Genomic DNA, 23,968 nt, shown 5'->3' with positions numbered 1-23,968 from the left:
GGGGATTAGGATCATTTTTGAGCTTTGCCTGCTCCGACCCTTCTCCCTGTTCCAGCTTCAACTCACCTTGGGTCATACTGTTAGGTATAATTTCCCTGGCTAAGAGAACACAGAAAGAGTTTATTAAGGGACCATATAGATAAGGCTAGCCTTGGAGGTAGCAAGATAACATAGATCTCCTCCATGCCACATGGCAGGAGATTAGTTTATAGGACAGGGCAGGATGGTTAGGGTACTGAAGAAAGACCCATCTTTGATAAGAAGAAAGTGCCTTACATACTTGCCAGGGGCACGCTGAAGGCCCATTCCAGGAACCATGCCTGGGACACAGGGGAGAGGTTAGACCATCTCTGAGAGGATTTTGGGGAAGCAGTCTCTGTTCTGGCCTGAACCCAGCTGGACCTGGCTAGACAATCTGGCAGCGGTCATACCAGTGAATACTCTTCTCTACACTGAAACACTCATCATGAAAAATGCTTTGGTCCCTCTGATTAGGGGGACAGAAATTGCCGTCATTTTTGGTTTTGGCACCTCAGGCGACACCCTGGGGTAAGTGGAAGTGGGAAAGAATACAGGGATGGGAAGAGAAAAAGTGATGGGGAATCTGTAAAGCTTACATGAGACAGTATATTAAGGAGAAAACACTGGTATTCCAACATGAAGTAAGATGTTTCCTGTAGATTGTTTTTATCTGTCTTTCATCTGACCACAGAAGTTTCCTATTTCTAGCTTACTAATGGTTTTCTTCTTTCCTTAATCATAAATAACTATTGCAGTGTATCAAAAGCATGTTCTGCAGATATTAAGATGATCATATTATTTTTAACATTTACTTACACTGTCATAAACTATATTCTTTTTTTTAAAATCCTCATCTGAGGATATTTTTTCATTGCTTTTTAGATAAAGTGGGAGAGAGAGAGAGAGAGAGAAACACCAATGTGAGACAGACATATCTATTGGTTTCCTCCTGCAGGACACCCACCTGGCCAAGGATCAAACTTGCAACCCTTGTGTCCTTGGGCTGACACTCCAAAGGCTCAGCCAAACCTGCCAGGGCAACAATATTCATTTGTAATTTCTAAACTACATTATGTTCATAGAATAAACTTCACTGGGTCATGATATATTTTGTATATTCTAATTAATCTCACTAGGTTAGAGTGGAATTTCTGATTTCATGTTTATCTAAAGACAGGCCTGTTCTTTTCCTTTCCTCCAACATCCATGTCAGGTTTTACATCCAGAGATGTAAAAAAAAAAGCTGGGAAGTGACTGGCCAGTTTGGTTCAGTGGGTAGAACGTCAGCCTGCGAACCAATGAATCACGGGTTGGAGACCCAGACAAGGGCACGTACCTTGGTTGGGGTTCGTCCCAGCCCTGGTCAGGGTGTGCAGGAGGCAACCAGTTGATGTGGTTCTATCACATCGAAGTTTCTCTCTGTCTTTCTCTTTCTCCTTCCTTCCCACTCTAACTGATGGTAAAAAAAAAAAAAAAGGAATTCTGGCCAACCAGTGTGGCTCAGTGGATTGAGCATCAGCCCATGGACTGAGAGGTCCCAGTATGATTCTGGGTTAGGTCACATGCCAGAGTTGCGGGCTCAATCCCCAGTAGGGGGTGTGCAGGAGGCAGCCAATCGATGTTTCTCTCTCACATCAATGTTTCTATCTCTCTCTCCCTCTCTCTCTGAAAAAAAAATTTAATAAAACATATTTTTTAAAAAAATGAATTCTGGCCCTGGCCGGTTTGGCTCAGCGGTTAGAGCGTCGGCCTGCGGTCCGGAGAGACCCGGGTTCGGTTCCCGCTAAGGGCATGTACTTCGGTTACAGTTTGTCCCCGGCCCTGGTTGGTCGTGCGGGTGGCAGCCACTCGATGTGTCTCTTCATGTCGATGTTTCTCTCTCTCTCTCCCTTCCTCTCTCTCCCTCCCACTCTATCTGTACAAAAAATGGAAAAATATCCTTGGGTGAGGATAAAAAAAAAAAAAATGAATTCTGGCCTGGCTAGTGTAGCAGAGTGGTTGAGCTTCAACCCAAGCACCAAGGGGCAGCCACTTTGATTCCCTGGTTGTGGGCCAAATCCCCAGTGGGGGGCATGGAGGGAGCAGCCAATCTCTGTTCTCTCTCATCAATGTTTCTATCTCTATCTCCCTCTCCCTTCCTCTCTCTCTCTTTCTCTCTCTAATAGCAATATTAAAAAAATAAATAAAATTCAAAAAAAGAATTCTCAATTAATAATGAACTGGGCCCTGTTTATTTATCTATTTATTTATTTATTTATTTATTTTGGCGGTACATGCCCCTAGCGGGAACCAAACCCAGAACTCTCTGGTCCGCAGGCCAACGTTCAACCGCTGAGCCAAACTGGCCAAGGGTCAAGTGGTTTATATTTTTATGAACACCTCACATTTTGATTTTCTGTTTCAAATAAAGTACTCTGGCTAGCTGTTGACTGATATCTTGATTTGAAATAAACCAATCTACAATAGTACTCAGCCTTTTCTCTTGGTTTCTGCAAATAATCACACATTTCATGTACTGTGTAGCATAAAAACCTGATATGCTGGCAAAACATGAACTTAAAATAAGTATTCAAGTGCAAAAAATATATATTGGTTCTTAGCCCCTAGTTCTTGCCAGGGCTTCTAAACACTTGCAATTTCATGAATGATAGAAGTCTCTTTTTATTCATGATTCTCCCTTTTGATCACACCAGGATGTATGCTAATGAGGTGAGTGAGGGTGGTCCCCTAGGTAGTCTCAGTGGGACCAAGTGATAAAAGCTTCAGGAATTTCAGAAGCTCAACACAATGAGGTCAGGAAACAAGTGTTGGGAAGCTATATAGAAACTCTTGAACAGATTTGAACTCTTGATGTAAGATTTGATGAGCTTCTAGGTTGCTGAACACATCAAGACGTTGGGAGTGTGGTGGCCCCCAGAGAAAACATGAAAACTCTGCACACATATCCCCTCATATCTTCCCCAATGCATCTCTTTGCTCTGTCTTTTCGGGAGTTGTATTCTTAATAATGAGCTGTTGAACATAAAAAAATTCCTTTCTGAGTTCTGTGAGCCATCCCAGCAAATCACTGTACCTGAGGAGGCAGCCGGAGAACCCAATATATAGAAGGTCAGTCATTAGTATAGTTGGCAACCATGGCCTCCAAGTGGCACCTGAAGAAGGGGTAGTCTTGTAGCACTAAGCCCTGTACATTGTAGGATCTCACCCTAATTCCAGATAGACATATGGTATCTAAAGTATTGTTTGAGTCCAGAAACAAGTTTTTGTTTAACCATTAGCTGTGTTTATTGCTCACCTCCATCTTCTCACCTCAGCACCTGTTTCTTTCATTTCCCTGAATCTCTGAGAGAGAAAGGGTCCCAACACCCATCATCCTTGACCCTTAATATTGAGAGGACTGAGTTCCTGTCTCCCACAACTGGTATGAGGTGAGGGGAGTATTAAGACATTAAGGTTCTAAAAACTGTGAGCTGACATCATATCTAGAACAGTCTCTGGAATTTGCAAAAAGCTCTGAGTGTCTGTCCCCTGATTGGTTGAGCCCCACGGTCCCTCCCCCAGGTCCTTTAATAAAGCATCTGCTGAAACCCTCCAGCCTGAGTTACTGCCCAGGAAGCCAGGAACTGGACACAGGAACAGGATCTCAGCTAACGGTGAGTTCAAAGCTTGATCATTTAAAAAATTTTATTAGCCCACCTATTCAGTGGCAGATACCTCGTGGACTCTAGAGCTGGGCTTTCCAGTAAGAATCCACTGCTACATATGATTATTGAGTTCTTGCTAGTCTGACCTAGGGGCACTGTAGTCAAAAATGAACTTGATATATTCAACTTAGCATAAAAAAGGAATGTAAAATATCTCATTGACAATTCTTAGATTGGTTACGTTCAAATAATATTCTTTACATGTTGAGTTAAAAAAATACATTATTAATATTAATTTGTTCTCCTGGCTGGGATGTCTCAGTAGTTAGAAGGTCGGTCCGCAGACTGAAGGGTCTGAGGTTCGGATCCCAATCAAGGGCGCATAACTGGGTTTCAGTTTTGATTCCTGGTCCCTATCCTGGCACATACGGGAAACAACCAATCGAAGTGTCTCCCTCATATCAATGTTTCTCTCTCCTCCTGCTTACCTCCCCCTTCCACTCTCTCTAAAAATCAATGAAAAAAATATTCTCGGGTAAAAATTAACAAACAATAATTAATTTCTTTTACTTAAAAAAAATCATAAGTGACATGTGAGGCTCACAACTATGGTTCTCTTGGACGGCATGACTGCAGAGATGTAATACTAAAAGAGCTTGGTAGTTTTCTGTAGCATAGGTACTAATGTGGAGTGTATTTAAAAAAAAAAATGAATAAGGACAAATAAACAAGGACAGTCCCTGGTGAGACAGGTTGTTTTGAAGGTTCGTGCTTCACACTGTGGGTCAGGTAGGACCTCTCTCAAAATTGAATAGCTAAACTGACATAAGAATATTCACAAAGAGACCCATGTGGGAAGCATGAAAGGAAGGGCATAGTAGACAGAAGGAACAGAGGATGCAAAAGGCCTGAAATGGTCATGAGCTTGGCATGTTCACAAAATCAAACAAATTCACTGTGCATCCATCACACTGTGTGAGAAGACAATGATGTCTGAGGGGTACACAGGGCAGATCCAGGAGAATTTGGTCAGCTTGAGTTAGGAATTGGGAAGCCATTTGAGTGTGCTGAGTGAATAATGTCTTGGTATGATTTGTGTTTCTAAAAGACCATTTGGCTCATGTCTAGAGTATAGATTGGGTGGCAGCATCAGAAGCAAAAATAAGGTATTTGGTAGGTAAGTGAAAATATGCAGCCAGACAAGGGCCATGGACAAAGGTAACAGTGATAAAAATGATTCTAAGTGTGGTTAACACTTTGTACACAGAACTCATTGACTTGGAGGGATGATCATGGAAAGAATATTCAAGGATGTATTAGACTTGGAGATTTAACAATTGAGTGCTTATGTTCCAAACAGACACAGAATACTGAGCCTGGCAGATTTATTAGGAGATGGAAGAATTAAGAGTTCGGTTTAAGCAATGTGAGGCTTGGGAGGAGGAAAACACAATAAATTGGACTGAGATGCAGTGGCCTATTGTGCTGTAAAAACAACCAAGAGTTTTTCGTATGCACACTTTAACATCCAAAGGCATTAGAAACTGTGTTTAAAAGGTGTCTGTCTAATTGGTCCCACATCACAGAGATATCGAGATAAGACCTGACAAGGCACATCTGGAGTGGTGACATGGACGCCATAGGCATCCTTAATGGGAGCACAGTCCGTGGAGTGCTCAGGACCCAAGTCAATCTGCAGTGAGTTTAGGAGGAATGTTGAGATGCTAAATGGAGACTCTGACTTCTAGTGTTTGGCTGTAAATCTTCTTCACTGAAGAATTTTCTTGAGATAACAAGGCTGAAGCTGGAAATGAACATAAGCCAATGACGGTTTCTTTGTGGAGGGAGTGGATGTGATCATGTTTACGTGATAGAATGATCTCATAAAAAAAAAAAAAAAAAGCCCTGGCCGGTTTGGCTCAGCAGTTAGAGCGTCGGCCTGCGGTTCGGAGAGACCTGGGTTCGGTTCCCGCTAAGGGCATGTACCTTGGTTGCAGTTTGTCCCCAGCCCTCGTTGGGTCGAGTGGGTGGCAGCCACTCGATGTGTCGCTTTCACGTCGATGTTTCTCTCTCTCTCTCTCCCTCTCACTCTATCTGAACAAAATATCAAAAAAAATGTCCTCAGGTGAGGATAAAAAAAAAACTTGGGGATGTCTTGGCAGAAAAAAAAGTGATACAGTGGTGACAAATTATTGGGAAGTTGAGAGAGACAGAGAGACAGAGAGGGAACCAGAGCAAACGTGAAGGGGGAATGAACAGGAACTCTTGAATCACTTATTGTATAAACTGATATGAACAAGAACTCTATGCACTATAACACATGCAGATGGATAGGAGTGCTTGCTTGAGAGAAACCTAAAGAATCATAGAGAATTATTACCATTTTCTCATTAAAACATGAGGCAAGGGCATGAGCTCAGAGCAGGAATGGGGAAGAGGTTAAGATGTTTGAGGTGAAATAAGAACTGAAATCATTACTTCAAACCATGAAAATAAAAAATAAGAGAAAACAACAGGGAACTGCTGAGTTTCCTTGTGAAATCTGTGGTCATAAATGCAGTGATGTCCCTTAACGATGGTAACATCGGGCAGGTCACTTCCTCTGGCAGGACCATGGATGATGATACTAGCCCAAAAGCAAGAAGGTTGTCATTGGAGTTGATAAAGAGTACTGTGAATGAATGGCACCTTGTAAGAGTCACCTAAGAGCAGCCATCATAATGCTTTCGAGTAACATCTTCGGCACACTGGATCTCCCCCACCCTGCACTTAGAGTGGGCCCATATCCTCACAACCTTGCCTCACTAGCCTTTTCTCACCTGTCACTGCACAATCATTCTTCCTGGTTGTATCAACATTTGTGTGTGTGTGTGTGTGTGTGTGTGTGTGTGTGTGTGTTTAATTTTAGAGAGGGAAGAAGAGAGAAAGACAGAGAAAGAGAAACATAGATGTGAGAGAGAAACATTGATTGATTGTCTTCTGTTGCATGACCAGGATGGATACCACAACCTGGGCATGTACCCTGACCAGGAACCAAACCTGTGACCTGACCTTTTGGTACATGGGACAATGCTCAACCAACTGAGACAAAATAGTCAGGGCATGTCAACATTTCTAGACCAACAACTTAGAGATTATTGAGCTCATTGTGTCCTCTGAGTTCCTTATAGGGTATTGACTGGGTGGGTAGAGAGACCCTGACCCTGTTGCGGAAGTACGGGAGGGGAGAAATTAAAGAGCACGTTTCTGCTGGAAAATGTCTGCCTGAGTTCAAATTCGGGCTCTACCTCTTCCTAACTTTAAGCAATTAATGTAACCAGTTTAAGTCTTCCATTCATCCTCTGTACAGTAGTTAATCTAATTATAGCTAACACGAGTCCACATACAACACGTCCCAAAGTATGCTTACTGCTTTACACATTTTCACACATACAGTCCTCAACAGCCACAGGAGAGTTGTGCCGGTGAGGGTTAAAAGAGGAGCTCTTAGCACCTGCAAAATGTTCTTAAATAGTAATTATGATTATTATAAGCATAGTGTTTGACCTGAACTTGAGCTTCTACAATGTATAAATCAGAACGGAATTCCTGGACACATGGCTGAGGCTGGCGAGCACCAAGAGTTTCCATGTGATAAAGAAACCCAGTTCCACCTAAAAGATTTTCAAGTCTATTCTCATCTAATACTCACCAAAAACCAGTCTCCAGCACAAAATCACCCCATTCAGTACAGGAGGCAACAGAAATTCTAAGGTAGGTCACTGTCACTAGGCAGGTGTCAGTGAGATTAGAATACAGATTGACTTACCTCTTGATCCCAGCACTACAGTAAGAACCATGACCCTCACCTGGGGTGGGAGAGGGGTGTGATTATATCCTCAGGGGACATTTGACACTTTGGATTGCCATAACTGGAAGGGATTGCTTCTGGGCTCTGGTAGTGGAGGTTAGAATTGGAGGTAAACATCCTGCAATGTACAAGACAGACATGCCCCCCCCCCCAAACAAAGAATTAGCCACCCAAATATCAATGTTGTCAAGACTGAGAAATGCTAAACTACATTAAGCAACATTCGACAGATGACTAGGTAAAGGGACTGGTGAAGACAGAGAGAAAAGAAGAATTAAAAAAAAAAAAAAAGGCAAGGAAAAAAATATAAGACAAATTGTCATAGGAGGATAGGAACTTCTCCAGGTAATCTTAGGGAAAGGAAACCCTAAAAGCATTATTTACAGTGGCAGAGGCAATGGCTCTGGAATCGGTTCAATCCGGTTCTTTAATCTCCACTACTAGAGCTCTGTACACTGACTGGCTGAGCTCATGATGGTGAACAAGTTGCTGAAAACCTTGGATCACAGCTTCCCCCTGGTGAAAGAGAGATCGTAATGGATGTCATGCAATATTATTACAAATACTAAATGTACACAGGTGTTCAAAAATCTCTGCAGGAGGAAGAATAGCCTAGGCAAAGATGATTATCCAATTATGGGGCCATACAAAATTACCCTAGATTTTATGCAAAGAGATTTTAGGATGGGGTTCATAAATGTGCATTTTATCAGCCACCCTGGATATTTGTGATACATCTCACAGACCACAGCATGAGGAAATTTGGTCAAGTGCAATGGACAAGATGGACCCACAGACATTGGGTTGAATCTGGAGGCAATAGTTACAATGTGACCGGGTCCAGAGGCAGATACACTACATTGTTGTGGATTCCCATTCTTTTTTGTTTTTTAGTTCTCCACAAATTTTATTAATCATAACATCTCATTTACAGACGTCTTGGCATCTTCTCATTCAGACTTCTCTAAACAAAGGTAGTCTGTGGGAAATAATGAATTCCCAGCAAGTAGGCTAACATAAGTAAATTCCATTTTTTATAATTGAAACAAAAAATAAAATAAGAAAGCTAAAACACCTTGTTTGGGCTCCTCCACTCAAGTAATGATCTTTTGATGAATTAGTATGCAGAAATCAGGATGGGCTGGATTTGTGTGGGATAAACACTAATTATATTATTCTCAGGTAGATCAGATTTTTCGTATTTCATAACTTCTATGGGATGATTCATATTTTCAGTTACTGTTTACATTCATTTCTGCTCTGCATTCATCTCTGCCTTGCGAGTCTACTTGGAGCTGGTGTACTTGGTGACGGCCTTGGTGCCCTCGGACACAGCGTGCTTGGCCAGCTCCCTGGGCAGCAGCAGGCGCACGGCCGTCTGGATCTCCCGGGACGTGATGGTCCAGCGCTTGTTGTAATGCACCAGGCGCGATGCCTCGCCCGCGATGCGCTCGAAGATGTCCTTGACGAACGAGTTCAAGATGCCCATGCCCTTGGACAAAATGCCGGTGTCGGGGTGCACCTGCTTCAGCGCCTTGTACACGTACACCGAGTAGCTCTGAATTCCCATTCTTAACAGCAAGCAAATGTGTGCCAAAAGCTTTCTGGGTGATCTTCCCCCAGTGTTATTAGATTTAGTCATGTCCCACTATTAAAACACTCCTTTGCAAAGCAAAGGAAATTCCAGCCTCCATTGAGACAATCAGGATTTGGCCCCAAAGACAGAGAGGAACATCTTCTCTGAAGAATCAGAAACTAAATGTAATGAAGTGTGGTCTGCAGAGAAGAATGTAGGAATGGATGTGGGGTGGGAATCCAGCAATTGTGTAGTTGAGGAAAGACTTGGGAGTCAGATCCAGCAGGATTAAAGTCCTTCCTCTACCCCTTCCTACCTAACTAACCTTCTATGTCTCATCATTGCTCTGAATACCACTTTATTCTTATGTAAGTTAGAAATAATGACCGTTACAGAGTTGTACATAAGGCATATATATAAATAAAACATGATTCCCACTTAATGGAATGCATGACCTGTACTAAGAACCCCACAAATACAGCCCGGCTGGTGTGGCTCAAAGCTGAGCATGGACCCATGCACCAAGAGGTTGCTAATTTGATTCCAGTTGGGCACATGCCCAGGTTGTGGGCCCAATCCCCAGTAGGGGGCGAGCAGGAGGTGGTCAATCGATGTTCTCTCTCATCAATGTTTCTCTCTCTCTCACACCATCACCCTTCCTCTCTCTAAAATCAATATAGAAAAAAATATTTTTTTAAAAGAACCTCACAAATATTAACTAAACCTATTACCTATGACTCTCATATTCTTAGTATGCCACCAATGCTAAAGCTACACCATGGGTGAAAAATCTTTCTATCTCAAACAAAGAAGAACTCCTTATCAAACAGAGACAATGAAAAACAGAGGAGTGAATGCAGAGAAGGGCTCGTTCCCTGAACTTTCCTCCAGCACACACTCCACAGGATGTCACATGTTACCATGTGTTAGCAGAAACTGTTCAAGACCCTCTTCAGCTATAAACTCAAACCACACTCTAAACCTTTAAAGACTAATCAATCAATAGGTCAAAGTTTCTCAGAAGCGGTGAGAACGTGGGGCTGGCAGAGGTTGCAGAGCCTGCCAGCATCTATGCATTGAGTGACAGGGGGAAGAACTGTTACCCTATGAGTAGCGCATCCCTCACTGTGCTGAGATGCCTCCTATCGATTATACACTCTGAGCTCAGGATTCTGCTCATGGACAGGAGCCTTGTACCCTTCTTGGTTAAGTAATCAGCCTAATAGTTGAAATGCATAGTAATAATTAAGAGAATACAGAGAACTGTCCTTTCCCAAAGGGACAGCCAGGAGTCTGCCACATTTGTAGTGACTAGCCACAAGGTTCAATAGTATGGATATGCTGTTTGGAGAGGAGGCTATCGGCTAAGATGATGTTGGCCTGAATAGAAATGATGTAAGATGGTTTCACAGCTGACGAATTCCTGTTGAAATGTTTCAGGTGTGGGCAAGATGGAACCTGGCTACACTGCTCCAGAGATCTTCACACTGATGATGCAAGGCATCACCTCTGTCCTCGGCATCGGGGGCAACGGGCTGGTGATCTGGGTGGCTGGATTCCGGATGGCACGCACAGTCACCACCTTGTGTTACCTGAACCTGGCCTTAGCTGACTTCTTCTTCTCTGCCACCATGCCATTCTTCATGGTTCAAAATGGCATGAGAGGACAATGGCCTTATGGCTGGTTCCTATGCAAGTTACTTAACATCACGATCGACACAAACCTGTTTGGAAGTGTCTTCCTCATCGCTTTCATTGCTCTGGACCGCTGTGTTTGTGTCCTGTATCCAGTCTGGGCCCAGAACCACCGCACTGTAAGGCTGGCTAAGAAATTGATCATCGTACCCTGGATTCTTTCACTGCTCCTTAACTTGCCAGTTCTCATCTTCTTTACTACATTAAGAGATGAAGAAGATAATATATACTGTAGTTTCAACCCTTACTTCTGGGGTAACATCAGTGAAGAACAGATCTTGCAGAGGATCTTCACCACCTTAGAAATCATAGGGATCAACCGGTTTGTCACTGGCTTCACTGTGCCAATGTCCATCATCACCGTCTGCTATGGGCTCATTGCTGCCAAAATCCACAGCAAAGGCATGGCTATTTCCAGCCGTCCCATGCGGGTGCTCATTGCTGTCGTGGCCTCCTTCTTCATTTGCTGGTTCCCCTTTCAACTGTTTCTTCTTCTGCTCACACTCTATGTCAGAGAGATTTCTGAAGGAAAGTATCAATTCATTCTTCTCCTGGTACACCTAACCAGAACCCTGGCCTTCTTCAACAGCTGCCTCAACCCAATGCTCTATGTCTTTCTGGGTCGAGACTTCCGAAAGAGACTGATCCACTCCCTGCCTGCCAGTCTGGAGAGGGCCCTGACCGAGGACTTGGCCTCAACCAGTGACACAACCACCAAATCTGCTTCCTTTCCTACAGGGGCCGAGTTACAGGAGATGTGAGGGGATTGGGGTCATTTTTGAGCTTTGCCTGCTCCGACCCTTCTCCCTGTTCCAGCTTCAACTCACCTTGGGTCATACTGTTAGGTATAACTTCCCTGGCTAAGAGAACACAGAAAGAGTTCAATAAGGAAACATACATATGAGGCTAGCCTTGGGTCTAGTAAGATGACATAGATATCCTCCATGCCACATGGCCGGAGATAAGTTTATAGGACAGGGAAGGATGGTTAGGGTACTGAAGAAAGACCACCTCAGATAAGAGGAAACTGCCTTACATATTTGCCAGGGGCACGATGAGGGCCCATTCCAGGAACCATGCCTGGGGCACAGGGGAGAGGTTAGACCATCTCTGAGGGGATTTATGGGAAGCAGTCTCTATTCTGGCCTTAACTTATCTTGACCTGGCTAGACAATCTGGCAGCGGTCATACCACTGAATACTCTCTTCTCTACACTGAACCACACATCATGAAAAATACTTTGATCCCTCTGACTTGGGGGATAGAAATTGCTGTCATTTTGGTTTTGGTACCTCAGGCTATACCCTGGGGTAAGTGGAGGTGGGAAAGAACACAGGGTAGAAAAAGGGTGAAGGGGAATCTGTAAAGCTTAGAGGGGACCGTATATTAAGGGGAAAATTTTGGTATTTCAACATGAAGTAAAATGTTTCCTGTAGATTGTTTTTATGTCTTTAATCTGACCACAGAAGTTTCCTATTTCTAAGCTACTAACGGTTTTCTTCTTCTTTTTTTAATCCTCACCCAAGGACATTTTTGCATTTATCTTCAGATAGAGCAGGAGGAAGAGGGGGAGGGAGAAAAAGAGAGAAACATCAATGTGAGAGAGACACAGCGAGTGGTCGCCATCCACATGACCCCAACCAGGGCTGGGGACAAACTGCAACTGAGGTACGTGTCCTTAGCGGGAACCAAACCCGAGACTCTCTGGTCCGAGGGCTGACGCTGTAATGGCTGAGCCAAACTGGCCAGAGTTTTTTTTCTTAATCATAAATAACTATTGCATTGTATCAAAAGCATGTTCTGCAGATATTAAGATGATCTTATTATTTTTATTATTTGCTTACACGGTCATAGACTATATTCACTTTTTTAAATCTCACCCAAGGATATTTTTTCATTGCTTTTTAGATAGAGTGGAAGAGAGAGAAGGAGAGAGAGAGAAATATCAATCTGAACTAGACATATCCATTGGTTTCCTCCTCCACAACACCCACCAGGGCCGGATATCAAACCTGCAACCCTGGGGTCTTGGGCTGATCCTCCATACACTGAACCAAACTGGCCAGGGCAACTATATTCATTTTTAAATGTTACACTACTTTGTATTCATAGAATAAATCACACTGGGTCATGATATATTGTGTGTGTGTGTGTGTGTGTGTGTATACATATATATATGTTTATCTATATATCTATATATATCTATATCTAGATAGATAGTTAGAGAAATAGAAAGATTTATCCTCACTAGAGCACATTTTTGCATTCATCTTGAGGGAGAGAGGGAGGAAGGAAGATAGAGAAACATTGACTTAAGAGAAACACATCAATCAGTGGCCACAAAAATGACCCCAACCGGGACCAGGGACGAACTAAAACCAAGGTATGTGCCCTTAGCAGGAACCAAACCTGGATGTCTCTGGACTGTGGGCCAACACTCTAACTGCTTATCCAAACTGACCAGGGCAATTTTGTACATTTCTAATTAATCTCACTAGATTGGTGTGGAATTTCTGATTTGAAAACTATGTAAAGACGTGTCTGTTCTTTTACTTTCCTCTAACATCCATGTTAGGTTTTACATCCAAAGAGTCAAAAAAGAGCTGGGAAGTGATTCCTTCAATTCTGTTCTCTGGTGTTAAATCTTTAATAAATGTTTAGAAAAATTCACCAGTGAACCCAGGTGGATCTTGAGCTTGCTTTACAAGGAACTTCTAAACAGGTTCAATATGTTTAATTATTATCAGACTATTCAGATTTTCTATTTCCTCATCTGTCAGTTTTGGTTACCTGTGATGTTTAAGAAAATTAGCCATTTTATCCAAACAGTCGAATTTATTTAGTATGTCAACTGAGAATCTTTAATGTCTAATGAAAATGAATTCTGGCCCAGACCTGGCCAGTTTGGCTCAGCAGTTAGAGCATCGGCCCATGGACCAATGACTTGTGGGTTCAATTCCCAGTCAAGGGCATGTACCTCGGTTATGGTTTGTCCCAAGCCCTGGTCAGGTTCATGTGTGAGGCAACCAGTCGATGTGGCTGTATCATGTCAATATTTCTTTCTTTCTCTCTCTCCCTCCCTCCTACTCTATCTGATGATAAAAAATAAGAGATAAATAAAAATTTTAAAAAATAATTCTGGCCCAGTTAGTGAGGTTCAGTGGATTGAGCATCATTTCATGGACTGAGAGGCCCCAGTGCGATTAGTGGTCTGGGCACATGCCTGAGTTGCAGGCTCTATCCCTAGTATGGGATGTGCAGAAGGCAGCTGATTGATGTTTCTCTCTCACTTTGAAGTTTCTATTTCTCTCTTCCTCTAAAAAAAAAATCAATAAAGGCATATTAACAAATAATAATAAAAAAATAAAATGAATTCTGGCCCGGCTGGTGTGGCTCAGTGGATGAGCATAGTCCCATGTGCTGAGAGGTCCGGGTTTGATTACTGGTCAGGGAACATGCATGGGTTGCAGGCTTGATCCCCAGTTGGGGGATTGCAGAAGGCTGCCGATTATTGTTTCTCTCTCACATCAATGTTTCTATCTCTTTCTCCCTTCCTCTCTCTCTAAAAAAAAAAATCGATAAAACATACTTAAAAAAAAAAAAAAAAAAGGCCCTGGCCGGTTTGGCTCAGCGGTTAGAGCATCCGCCTGCGGTCTGGAGAGACCCGGGTTCGGTTCCCGCTAAGGGCATGTACCTCGGTTGCAGTTTGTCCCCTGCCCTGGTTGGTCGTGCGGGTGGCAGCCACACGATGTGTCCCTTTCACATCGATGTTTCCCTCTCTCTCTCTCTTCCTCTCTCTCCCTCCAACTCTATTTGAGCAAAAAATGGAAAAATGTCCTCGGGTGAGGATTAAACAAAAATAATAATAAAAATAAAAATAAAAATAAAAAAATAAAAAAGAATTCTGGCCCGGCTGGTGTGACTCAGTGGTTGAGCATCGAGCACACATCAAGAGGTAGCCACATCGATTCCTGGTCAGGGCACATGCCCTGGTTGTGGGCCAAATCCCCAGTGGGGGGCATGGAGGGAGCAGCCAATTTCTGTTCTCTCTCATGGATGTTTCTATCTCTATCTCCCTCTCCCTCACTCCCTCTTTCTGTCTTTCTCTCTCTAATAGCAATATAGAAAAAACAAATATAATAAAATAAAGAATTCTGAATTAATCACAAATTGCACCCTGTTTATTGAACTTGAAATCCCATTTTCAAGATTTTTACAAATCCTCAAGCGGTTTATATTTTTATAAACACCTCACAGTTTGACTTTCTGTTTCAAATAAAGTACTCTGGCTAGCTGTTGACTGATGTCTTCCTTTGAAATAAACCAATCTACAATAGTACTCAGCCTTTTTTCTTGGTTTCTCCAAATAATCACACATTTCATCTCATATGTAGCATAACAACCTAATGTGCTGGCCAAACATGAACTTAAAATAACTATTCAAGTGCAAAAAATATATATTGGTTCTTAGTTCCTAGTTCTTGCCACAGGGCTTCTAAACACTTGCAATTTCATGAATGATAGAAGTCTCTTTTTATTCATGACTTCTCCCTTTTGATCACACAAGGATGTATGCTAATGAGGTAAGTGAAGGTAGTCCCCTAGGTAGTCTCAGTGGGACCAAGTGATTAAAGCTTAAGGAATTTCAGCTCAACACAATGACATCAGGAAACAGGAGTTAGGAAGGCACTGGATATTAAGCTGTACAGAAACTCTTGAACAGTAAGATTTGATGAGCTTCTAGGATGCTGAACACATAAAGACGTTGGTAGTGTGGTGCCCCCCAGAGAAAACATGAAGAAAACATAAAAACTCTGTGCACACACTTCCCCTCATATCTTCCCCTATGCATTTCTTTGATCTGCCTTTCGGGAGTTATATTCTTAATAATGAGCTGTTGAACCTAAGTAGATTCCTTCCTGAATTCTGTGAGCAATCCCAGCAAATCACTGTACCTGAGGAGGCAGCCAGGGAACCCAATTTAGCGGGAACCGAACCCGGGCCTCTCTGTACCGCAGGTCGACGCTCCAACCGCTGAGCCAAACCGGCCAGGGCAGGGAACCCAATTTATAGAAGGTCAGTCATGAGTATAGTTGGCAACGATGGCCCCCAAGTGGCACCTGAAGTGGGGGTTGCCTTGTATCACTGAGCCCTGTACATTGTAGGATCTCACCCTAATTCCAGATAGACAGTGTCTGGCTAAATTGAATTGTAGAACACCCAGTTCAGGTCCAAGATCAGAGAATTATTTTTGTATAGAACAACCCCACAAATGTGGTATCTGAAGTATTGAGTCCAAAAACAAGTTTTTGTTTACCCATTAGCTGTGTTTATTGCTCACCTCCATCTTCTCACCTCAGCACCTGTTTCTTTCATTTCCCTGAATCTCTGAGAGAGAAAGGGTCCCAACACCCATCATCCTTGACCCTTAATATTGAGAGGACTGAGTTCCTGGCTCCCACAACTGGTATGAGGTGAGGGGAGTATTAAGACATTAAGGTTCTAAAAACTGTGAGCTGACATCATATCTAGAACAGTCTCTGGAATTTGCAAAAAACTCTGAGTGTCTGTCCCCTGATTGGTTGAGCCCCATGGTCCCTCCCCCAGGTCCTTTAATAAAGCATCTGCTGAAACCCTCCAGCCTGAGTTACTGCACAGGAAGCTAGGAACTGGACACAGGAACAGGATCTCAGCTAACAGTGAGTTCAAAGCCTGATCATTTAAAAATTATTATTAGCCCACCTATTCAGTGGCAGATACCTCGTGGACTCTAGAGCTGGGCTTTCCAGTAAGAATCCACTGCTACGTATGATTATTGAGTTCTTGCTAGTCTGACCTAGGGGCACTGTAGTCAAAAATGAACTTGATATATTCAACTACTTAGCATAAAAAAGGAATGTAAAATATCTCATTGAAAATTCTTAGATTGGTTACGTTCAAATGACATTCTCTACGTATTGAGTTAAAAAAATACATTATTAATATTAATTTTTTCCCCTGACTGGTTTTGCTCAGTGGTTACAGAGGCAGTCCCCAGACTGAAGGGTCTCAGGTTCGGTTCCTGGTCAAGGATACATAACTGGGTTTCAGTTTCAATCTCTGGCCCCCATCCTGACATATATGGGAAACAACCAATCGAAGTGTCTCCCTCATATTGATGTTTCTCTCTCTATTTCTCTGTCCCCCTGCTTACCTGCCTCTTTCATGCTTTCTAAAAATCAATGAAAAAAATATTCTCGGGTAAGAATTAACAAACAATAATTAATTTCTTTTACTTAAAAAAAATCGTAAGTGACATGTGAAGCTCACAACTATAGTTCTCTTGGACAGCATGACTGTAGAGATGTAGCAACTGAAAGAACTTGGTAGTTTTCTATAGCATAGGTACTAATGCGGAGCATATTTAGAATAAAAAACAAACGAATGGACAAATAAACAAGCACAGTCCCTGGTGAGACAGGTTGTTTTGAAGGTTCATACTTCACACTGTGGGTCACGTAGGACCTCTCTCAAAATTGAATAGATGAGCTATCATAGGAATATTCACAAAGATACCCATGTGGGAAGCATGAAAGGAAGATCATAGTAGATAGAAGAACAGAGGATACGAAAGCCCTGAAATGGTCATGAGCTTGGCATGTTCACAAAATCAAACAAATTCAGTGTGCATCCATCACACTGTGTGAGAAGACAATGATGTCTGAGGGGTACACAGGGCAGATCCAGGAGAATTTGGTCAGCTTGAGTTAGGAATTGAGAAGCCATTTGAGTGTTGAGCAGAATAATGTCTTGGTATGATTTGTGTTTCTAAAAATCCACTTGGCTCATATCTAGAGAATATATTAGGCAGCAGCATCAGAAGCAAATATAAGGTATTTGCCAGGTTAGTGAAAATATGCAGCCAGACAAGGGCCATGGACAAAGGTAACAATGACAAAAATGATTCTAAGTGTGGTTAACACTTTGTACACAGAACTCATTGACTTGGAGGGATGATCATGGAAAGAATATTCAAGGATGTATTAGACTTGGAGATTTAACAATTGAGTGCTTATGTTCCAAACAGACACAGAATACTGAGCCTGGCAGATTTATTAGGAGGTGGAAGAATTAAGAGTTCGATTTAAGCAATGTGAGGCTTGGGAGGAGGAAAACACAGTAAATTGGACTGAGATGCAGTGGCCTATTGTGCTGTAAAAACAACCAAGAGTTTTTCGTATGCACACTTTAACATCCAAAGGCATTAGAAACTGTGATTAAAACGTGTCTGTCTAATTTGTCCCACATCACAGAGATATCAAGATAAGACCTGACAAGGCACATCTGGAGTGGTGACATAGACGCCATAGGCATCCTTAATGGGAGCACAGTCCGTGGAGTGCTCAGGACCCAAATCAATCTGCAGTGAGTTTAGGAGGAATGTTGAGATGCTAAATGGAGACACTGACTTCTAGTGTTTGGCTGTAAATCTTCTTCACTGAAGAATTTTCTTGAGATAACAGGGCTGAAGCTGGAAATGAACATAAGCCAAGGACGGTTTCCTTTTGGAGGAATGGGATGTGATCATGTTTACGTGATAGAATGATCTCATAAAAAAAAAAAAAAAAAAAAAACTTGGGGATGTCTTGGCAGAAAAAAAGTGATACAGTGGTGAAAAATTATTGGGAATTTGAGAGAGTCAGAGACAGAGACAGAGAGACAGAGAAGGAACCAGAGAAAACGTGAAGGGGGAATGAATAAGAACTCTTGAATCACTCATTGTATAAACTGATATGACAAGAACTCTATGCAGCCCTGGCCAGTTAGGCTCAGCAGTTAAAGCATCGACCTGCGGTCCGGAGAAACCCAGGTTCGTTTCCCATTAAGGGCATGTACCTCGGTTGCAGTTTGTCCCCGACCCTGGTTGGTCGTGCGGGTGGCAGCCACTCGATGTGTCCCTTTCACGTTGATGTTTCTCTCTCTCTCTCTCCTCTCTCTTCCTCTCTCTCCCTCCCACTTTATCTGTGCAAAAAATGGAAAAATGTCCTCGGGTGAGGATAAAAAAAAAAAAAAAAGAACTCTATGTACTATAACACATGCAGATAGATAGGAGGGTTTGTTTGAGAGAAGCCCCTAAAAATCATAGAGAATTATTACCATTTTCTCGTTAAAACATGAGGCAAGGGCATGAGCTGAGAGCAGGAATGGGGAAGAGGTTAAGATGTTTGAGGTGAAATAAGAACTGAAATCTTTACTTCAAACCATGAAAATGAAAAATAAGAAAAAACAACAGGGAACTGCTGAGTTTCCTTGTGAAATCTGTGGTCATAAATTCAGTGATGTCCCTTAACGATGGTAACATCGGGCAGGTCACTCTCTCTGGCAGGACCATGGATGATGATACTAGCCCAAAACCAAGAAGGTTGTCATTGGAGTTGATAAAGAGTACTGTGAATGAATGGCACCTTGTAAGAGTCACCTAAGAGCAGCCATCATAATGCTTTCGAGTAACATCTTCGGCACACTGGATCTCCCCCACCCTGCACTTAGAGTGGGCCCATATCCTCACAACCTTGCCTCACTAGCCTTTTCTCACCTGTCACTGCACAATCATTCTTCCTGGTTGTATCAACATTTGTGTGTGTGCGTGTGTTTAATTTTAGAGAGGGTAGAAGGGAGAAAGACAGAGAAAGAGAAACATAGATGTGAGAAAGAAACATTGATTGGTTGTCTCTGTTGCATGACCAGGATGAATACCACAACCTGGGCATGTGCCCTGACCAGGAACCAAACCTGTGACCTTTTGGTACACGGGACAATGCTCAACCAACTGAACCAAAATAGTCAGGGCATGTCAACATTTCTAGACCAACAACTTAGAGATTATTGAGTTTATTGTGTCCTCTGAGTTCCTTATAGGGTATTGACTGGGTGTGTAGAGAGACCCTGACCCTGTTGCGGAAGTACGGGAGGGGAGAAATTAAAGAGCACGTTTCTGCTGAAAAATGTCTGCCTGAGTTCAAATTCGGGCTCTACCTGTTCGTAACTTTAAGCAATTAATGTAACCAGTTTAAGTCTTCCATTCATCCTCTGTACAGTGGTTAATCTAATTATAGCTAACACGCGTCCACATATAACACGTCCCAAAGTATGCTTACTGCTTTACACATTTTCACACATACAGTCCTCAACAGCCACAGGAGAGTTGTGCCGGTGAGGGTTAAAAGAGGAGCTCTTAGCACCTGCAAAATGTTCTTAAATAGTAATTATGATTATTATAAGCATAGTGTTTGACCGGAACTTGAGCTTCTACAATGTATAAATCAGGATGGAATCCCTGGACACATGGCTGAGGTTGGTGAGCACCAAGAGTTTCCATGTCATAAAGAAACCCAGTTCCACCTAAAAGATTTTCAAGCCTATTCTCATCTAATACTCACCAAAAACCAGTGTCCAGCACAAAATCACCCCATTCAGTACAGGAGGCAACAGAAATTCTAAGGTAGGTCACAGTCACTGGGCAGGTGTCAGTGAGATTAGAATACAGATCGACTTATCTCCTGAGCCCAGCACTACACTAGAACAATGACACTCACTGGTGTGTGTGGAGGGTGTGATTATATCCTCAAGGAACATTTGACACTTTGGATTGTCATAACTGGAAGCGATTGCCACAGGGCTCCGCTAGTGAAGGTTAGAAATGAAGATAAACATCCTGCAATGGACAAGACAGACCCCCCCCCCAAACAAAGAATTATTCACCCAAATATCAATGTTGCCAAGATTGTGAAACGCTAAACTACATTAAGCAACATCCCATAGATGATAGATAATGGGACTGGTGAAGACAGAGAGAAAAGAAGAATTAAAAAAAATATATGTATATATATAAGGGGAGGAACTTCTCCAGGTAATTTGGGGGGGAGGTACCCCTAAAAGCATTATTTACAGTGGCAAAGGCAATGGTTCTGGAATCAGTTCAATCCGGTTCTTTAATCTCCACTACTAGAGCTCTTTACACTGACTGGCTGGACTCATGATGGTAAACAAATTGCTGAAACCCTTGGATCACGGCTTCCCCTGGTGAAAGAGAGATCGTCATGGATGTCATGCAATATTATTACAAATACTAAATGTACACAGGTGTTCAAAAATCTCTGCAGGAGGAAGAATAGCCGAGGCAAAGATGATTGTTCAATTATGAGGCCATACAAAATTACCCTAGATTTTATGCAAAGAGATTTTAGGATGGGGTTCATAAATGTGCATTATATCAGCCACCCTGGATATTTGTGATATAGCTCACAGACCACAGCATGAGGAAATTTGGTCAAGTGCAATGGACAAGATGGACCCACAGACATTGGGTTGAATCTGGAGGTAATAGTTACAAAGTGACCTCGTCTAGAGGCAGATACAACTACATTGTCATGGATTCCCATTCTTAACAGCAAGCAAATGTGTGCCAAAAGCTTTCTGGGTGATCTTCCCCTACTGTTATTAGATTTAGTCATGTCCCACTATTAAAACACTCCTTTGCAAAGCAAAGGAAATTCCGCCTCCATTGAGACAATCAGGATATGGCCCCAAAGACAGAGAGGAACATCTTCTCTGAAGAATGAGAAACTAAATTTAATGAAGTGTGGTCTGCAGAGAAGAATGTAGGAATGGATGTGGGGTGGGAATCCAGCAATTGTGTAGTTGAGGAAAGACTTGGGAGTCAGATCCAGCAGGATTAAAGTCCTTCCTCTACCCCTTCCTACCTAACTGACCTTCTATGTCTCATCATTGCTCTGAATACCACTTTATTCTTATGTAAGTTAGAAATAATGACCGTTACAGAGTTGTACATAAGGCATATATATAAATAAAACATGATTCCCACTTAATGGAATGCATGACCTGTACTAAGAACCCCACAAATACAGCCCGGCTGGTGTGGCTCAATAGCTGAGCCACATAGCTGGACCCATGCACCAAGAGGTTGCTAATTTGATTCCGGTTGGGCACATGCCCAGGTTGTGGGCCCAATCCCCAGTAGGGGGCGAGCAGGAGGTGGTCAATCGATGTTCTCTCTCATCAATGTTTCTCTCTCTCACACCATCACCCTTCCTCTCTCTAAAATCAATATAGAAAAAAATATTTTTTTAAAAGAACCTCACAAATATTAACTAAACCTATTACCAATGACTCTCATATTCTTTCTATGCCACCAATGCTAAAGCTACACCATGGGTGAAAATTCTTTCTATCTCAAACAAAAAAGAACTCCTTATCAAACAGAGACAATGAAAAACAGAGGAGTGAATGCAGAGAAGGGCTCGTTCCCTGAATTTTCCTCCAGCACACACTCCACAGGATGTCACATGTTACCAAGTGTTACCAGAAACAGTTCAAGACCCTCTTCAGCTATAAACTCAAACCACACTCTAAACCTTTAAAGACTAATCAGTCAATAGGTCAAGGTTTCTCACAGGGGGAGGAACAGAAGCTGGGAGTCTTTGAGAATGTGGGGCTGGCAGAGGTAGCAGAGCCTGCCAGCATCTATGCATTGAGTGACAGAGGGAAGAACTGTTACCCTATGAGTAGCGCATCCCTCACTGTGCTGAGATGCCTCCTATCGATTATACACTCTGAGCTCAGGATTCTGCTCATTGACAGGAGCCTTGTAACCTTCTTGGTTAAGTAATCAGCCTAATAGTTGAAATGCATAGTAATAATTAAGAGAATACAGAGAACTGTCCTTTCCCAAAGAGACAGCCAGGAGTCTGCCACATTTGTAGTGACTAGCCACAAGGTTCAATGGTATGGATATCCTGTTTAGAGATAAGGCTACAGGGCAATTTGATGTTGGCCTGAATAGAAATGATAGTTTCACAGTTGACGAATTCCTGTTGAAATGTTTCAGGTGTGGGCAAGATGGAACCTGGCTACACTGCTCCACAGATCTTCACACTGATGATGCAAGGCATCACCTCTGTCCTTGGCATCGGGGGCAACGGGATGGTGATCTGGGTGGCTGGATTCCGGATGGCACGCACAGTCACCACCTTGTGTTACCTGAACCTGGCCTTAGCTGACTTCTTCTTCACTGCCGCCATGCCATTCATCATGGTTGAAAATGTCATGAGAGGACAATGGCCTTATGGCTCGTTGCTATGCAAATTACTTAGTTTCACGATTGACACAAACCTGTTTGGAAGTGTCTTCCTCATTGCTTTCATTGCTCTGGACCGCTGTGTTTGTGTCCTGCACCCAGTCTGGGCCCAGAACTACCGCACTGTAAGGTTGGCTAAAAAAGTGATCATCGTACCCTGGATTCTTTCACTGCTCCTTAACTTGCCAATTCTCATCTTCGTTACTACATCAAGAGATGAAAAAGATAATATATACTGTGGTTTCAACCCTCACTTCTGGGGTAACATCAGTGAAGAACAGATCTTGCAGAAGATCTTCACCTCATTTGCAATCATAGGGATCAACGAGTTTGTCACTGGGTTCACTGTGCCAATGTCCATCATTGCCGTCTGCTATGGGCTCATTGCTGCCAAAATCTGCAACAAAGGCATGGCTAATTCCAGTCGTCCCATACGGGTCCTCATTGCTGTCATGGCCTCCTTCTTCATTTGCTGGTTCCCCTTTCAACTGTTTCTTCTTCTGTTCACACTCTACGCCAGAGAGATTGATAAAGGAAAGTATCAACTCATTCCTCTCCTGGTACACCTAACCAGCACCCTGGCCTTCTTCAACAGCTGCCTCAACCCAATGCTCTATGTCTTCCTGGGTCGAGACTTCCGAAAGAGACTGATCCACTCCCTGCCTGCCAGTCTGGAGAGGGCCCTGACCGAGGATTTAACCCCAGCCCGTGACACAACCACCAAATCTGCTTCCTCTCCAACAGGGGCTGAGTTACAGGAGATGTGAGGGGATTGGGGTCATTTTTGAGCTTTGCCTGCTCCAACCCTGCTCCCTGTTTCAGCTTCATCTTACCTTGGGTCATACTGTTAGGTATAACTTCCCTGGCTAAGAGAAAATAGAAAGAGTTCATTAAGGAAACATACATATGAGGCTAGCCTTGGGTCTAGTAAGATGACATAGATATCCTCCATGCCACATGGCAGGAGATAAGTTTATAGGACAGGGAAGGATGGTTAGGGTACTGAAGAAAGACCACCTCAGATAAGAGGAAACTGCCTTACATAC

The 23,968-nt window shown here is 42.8% G+C and overlaps 3 protein-coding genes across 3 annotated transcripts; 2 read left to right on the top strand and 1 right to left on the bottom strand.

Annotated features, from left to right (window-relative positions):
• The first annotated feature begins 3,637 nt into the window (after positions 1 to 3,637).
• Positions 3,638 to 12,108, top strand: LOC118638328 (N-formyl peptide receptor 2-like). Its single transcript, XM_036274068.1, has 2 exons — positions 3,638 to 3,674; positions 10,532 to 12,108. Exon 2 carries the CDS (start codon positions 10,543 to 10,545, stop codon positions 11,545 to 11,547), a length of 1,005 nt encoding a protein of 334 aa, XP_036129961.1. The 5' UTR covers positions 3,638 to 3,674; positions 10,532 to 10,542; the 3' UTR covers positions 11,548 to 12,108.
• Positions 8,757 to 14,591, bottom strand: LOC118638373 (histone H2B 1/2-like; the record flags this gene model as incomplete). The annotated part of the gene is made up of 2 exons (XM_036274122.1): positions 8,757 to 9,073; positions 14,550 to 14,591. Coding segments are annotated over 2 exons (315 nt in total), but the record flags the coding sequence as incomplete, so codon positions are not given.
• A 1,858-nt stretch (positions 14,592 to 16,449) lies between these two features.
• LOC118638329 (N-formyl peptide receptor 2-like) lies at positions 16,450 to 23,689 on the top strand. Its single transcript, XM_036274069.1, has 2 exons — positions 16,450 to 16,485; positions 22,674 to 23,689. The coding sequence occupies exon 2, from the start codon at positions 22,685 to 22,687 to the stop codon at positions 23,687 to 23,689; it is 1,005 nt and encodes a 334-aa protein (XP_036129962.1). The 5' UTR covers positions 16,450 to 16,485; positions 22,674 to 22,684.
• The last annotated feature ends 279 nt before the right edge of the window (positions 23,690 to 23,968 follow it).

Source organism: Molossus molossus, unplaced genomic scaffold (genome assembly GCF_014108415.1).
Source record: "Molossus molossus isolate mMolMol1 unplaced genomic scaffold, mMolMol1.p scaffold_m16_p_21, whole genome shotgun sequence".
Classification (NCBI taxonomy): domain Eukaryota; kingdom Metazoa; phylum Chordata; class Mammalia; order Chiroptera; family Molossidae; genus Molossus; species Molossus molossus.
Note: the sequence above shows the minus strand (reverse complement) of the source record. Positions and strands in the feature narration are given on the sequence as shown.

Excerpts from the sequence above, each read along its gene's own strand:
- LOC118638329 (XM_036274069.1), top strand. The coding sequence starts at position 22,685 with ATGGAACCTGGCTACACTGCTCCACAGATCTTCACACTGATGATGCAA.
- LOC118638328 (XM_036274068.1), top strand. The coding sequence starts at position 10,543 with ATGGAACCTGGCTACACTGCTCCAGAGATCTTCACACTGATGATGCAA.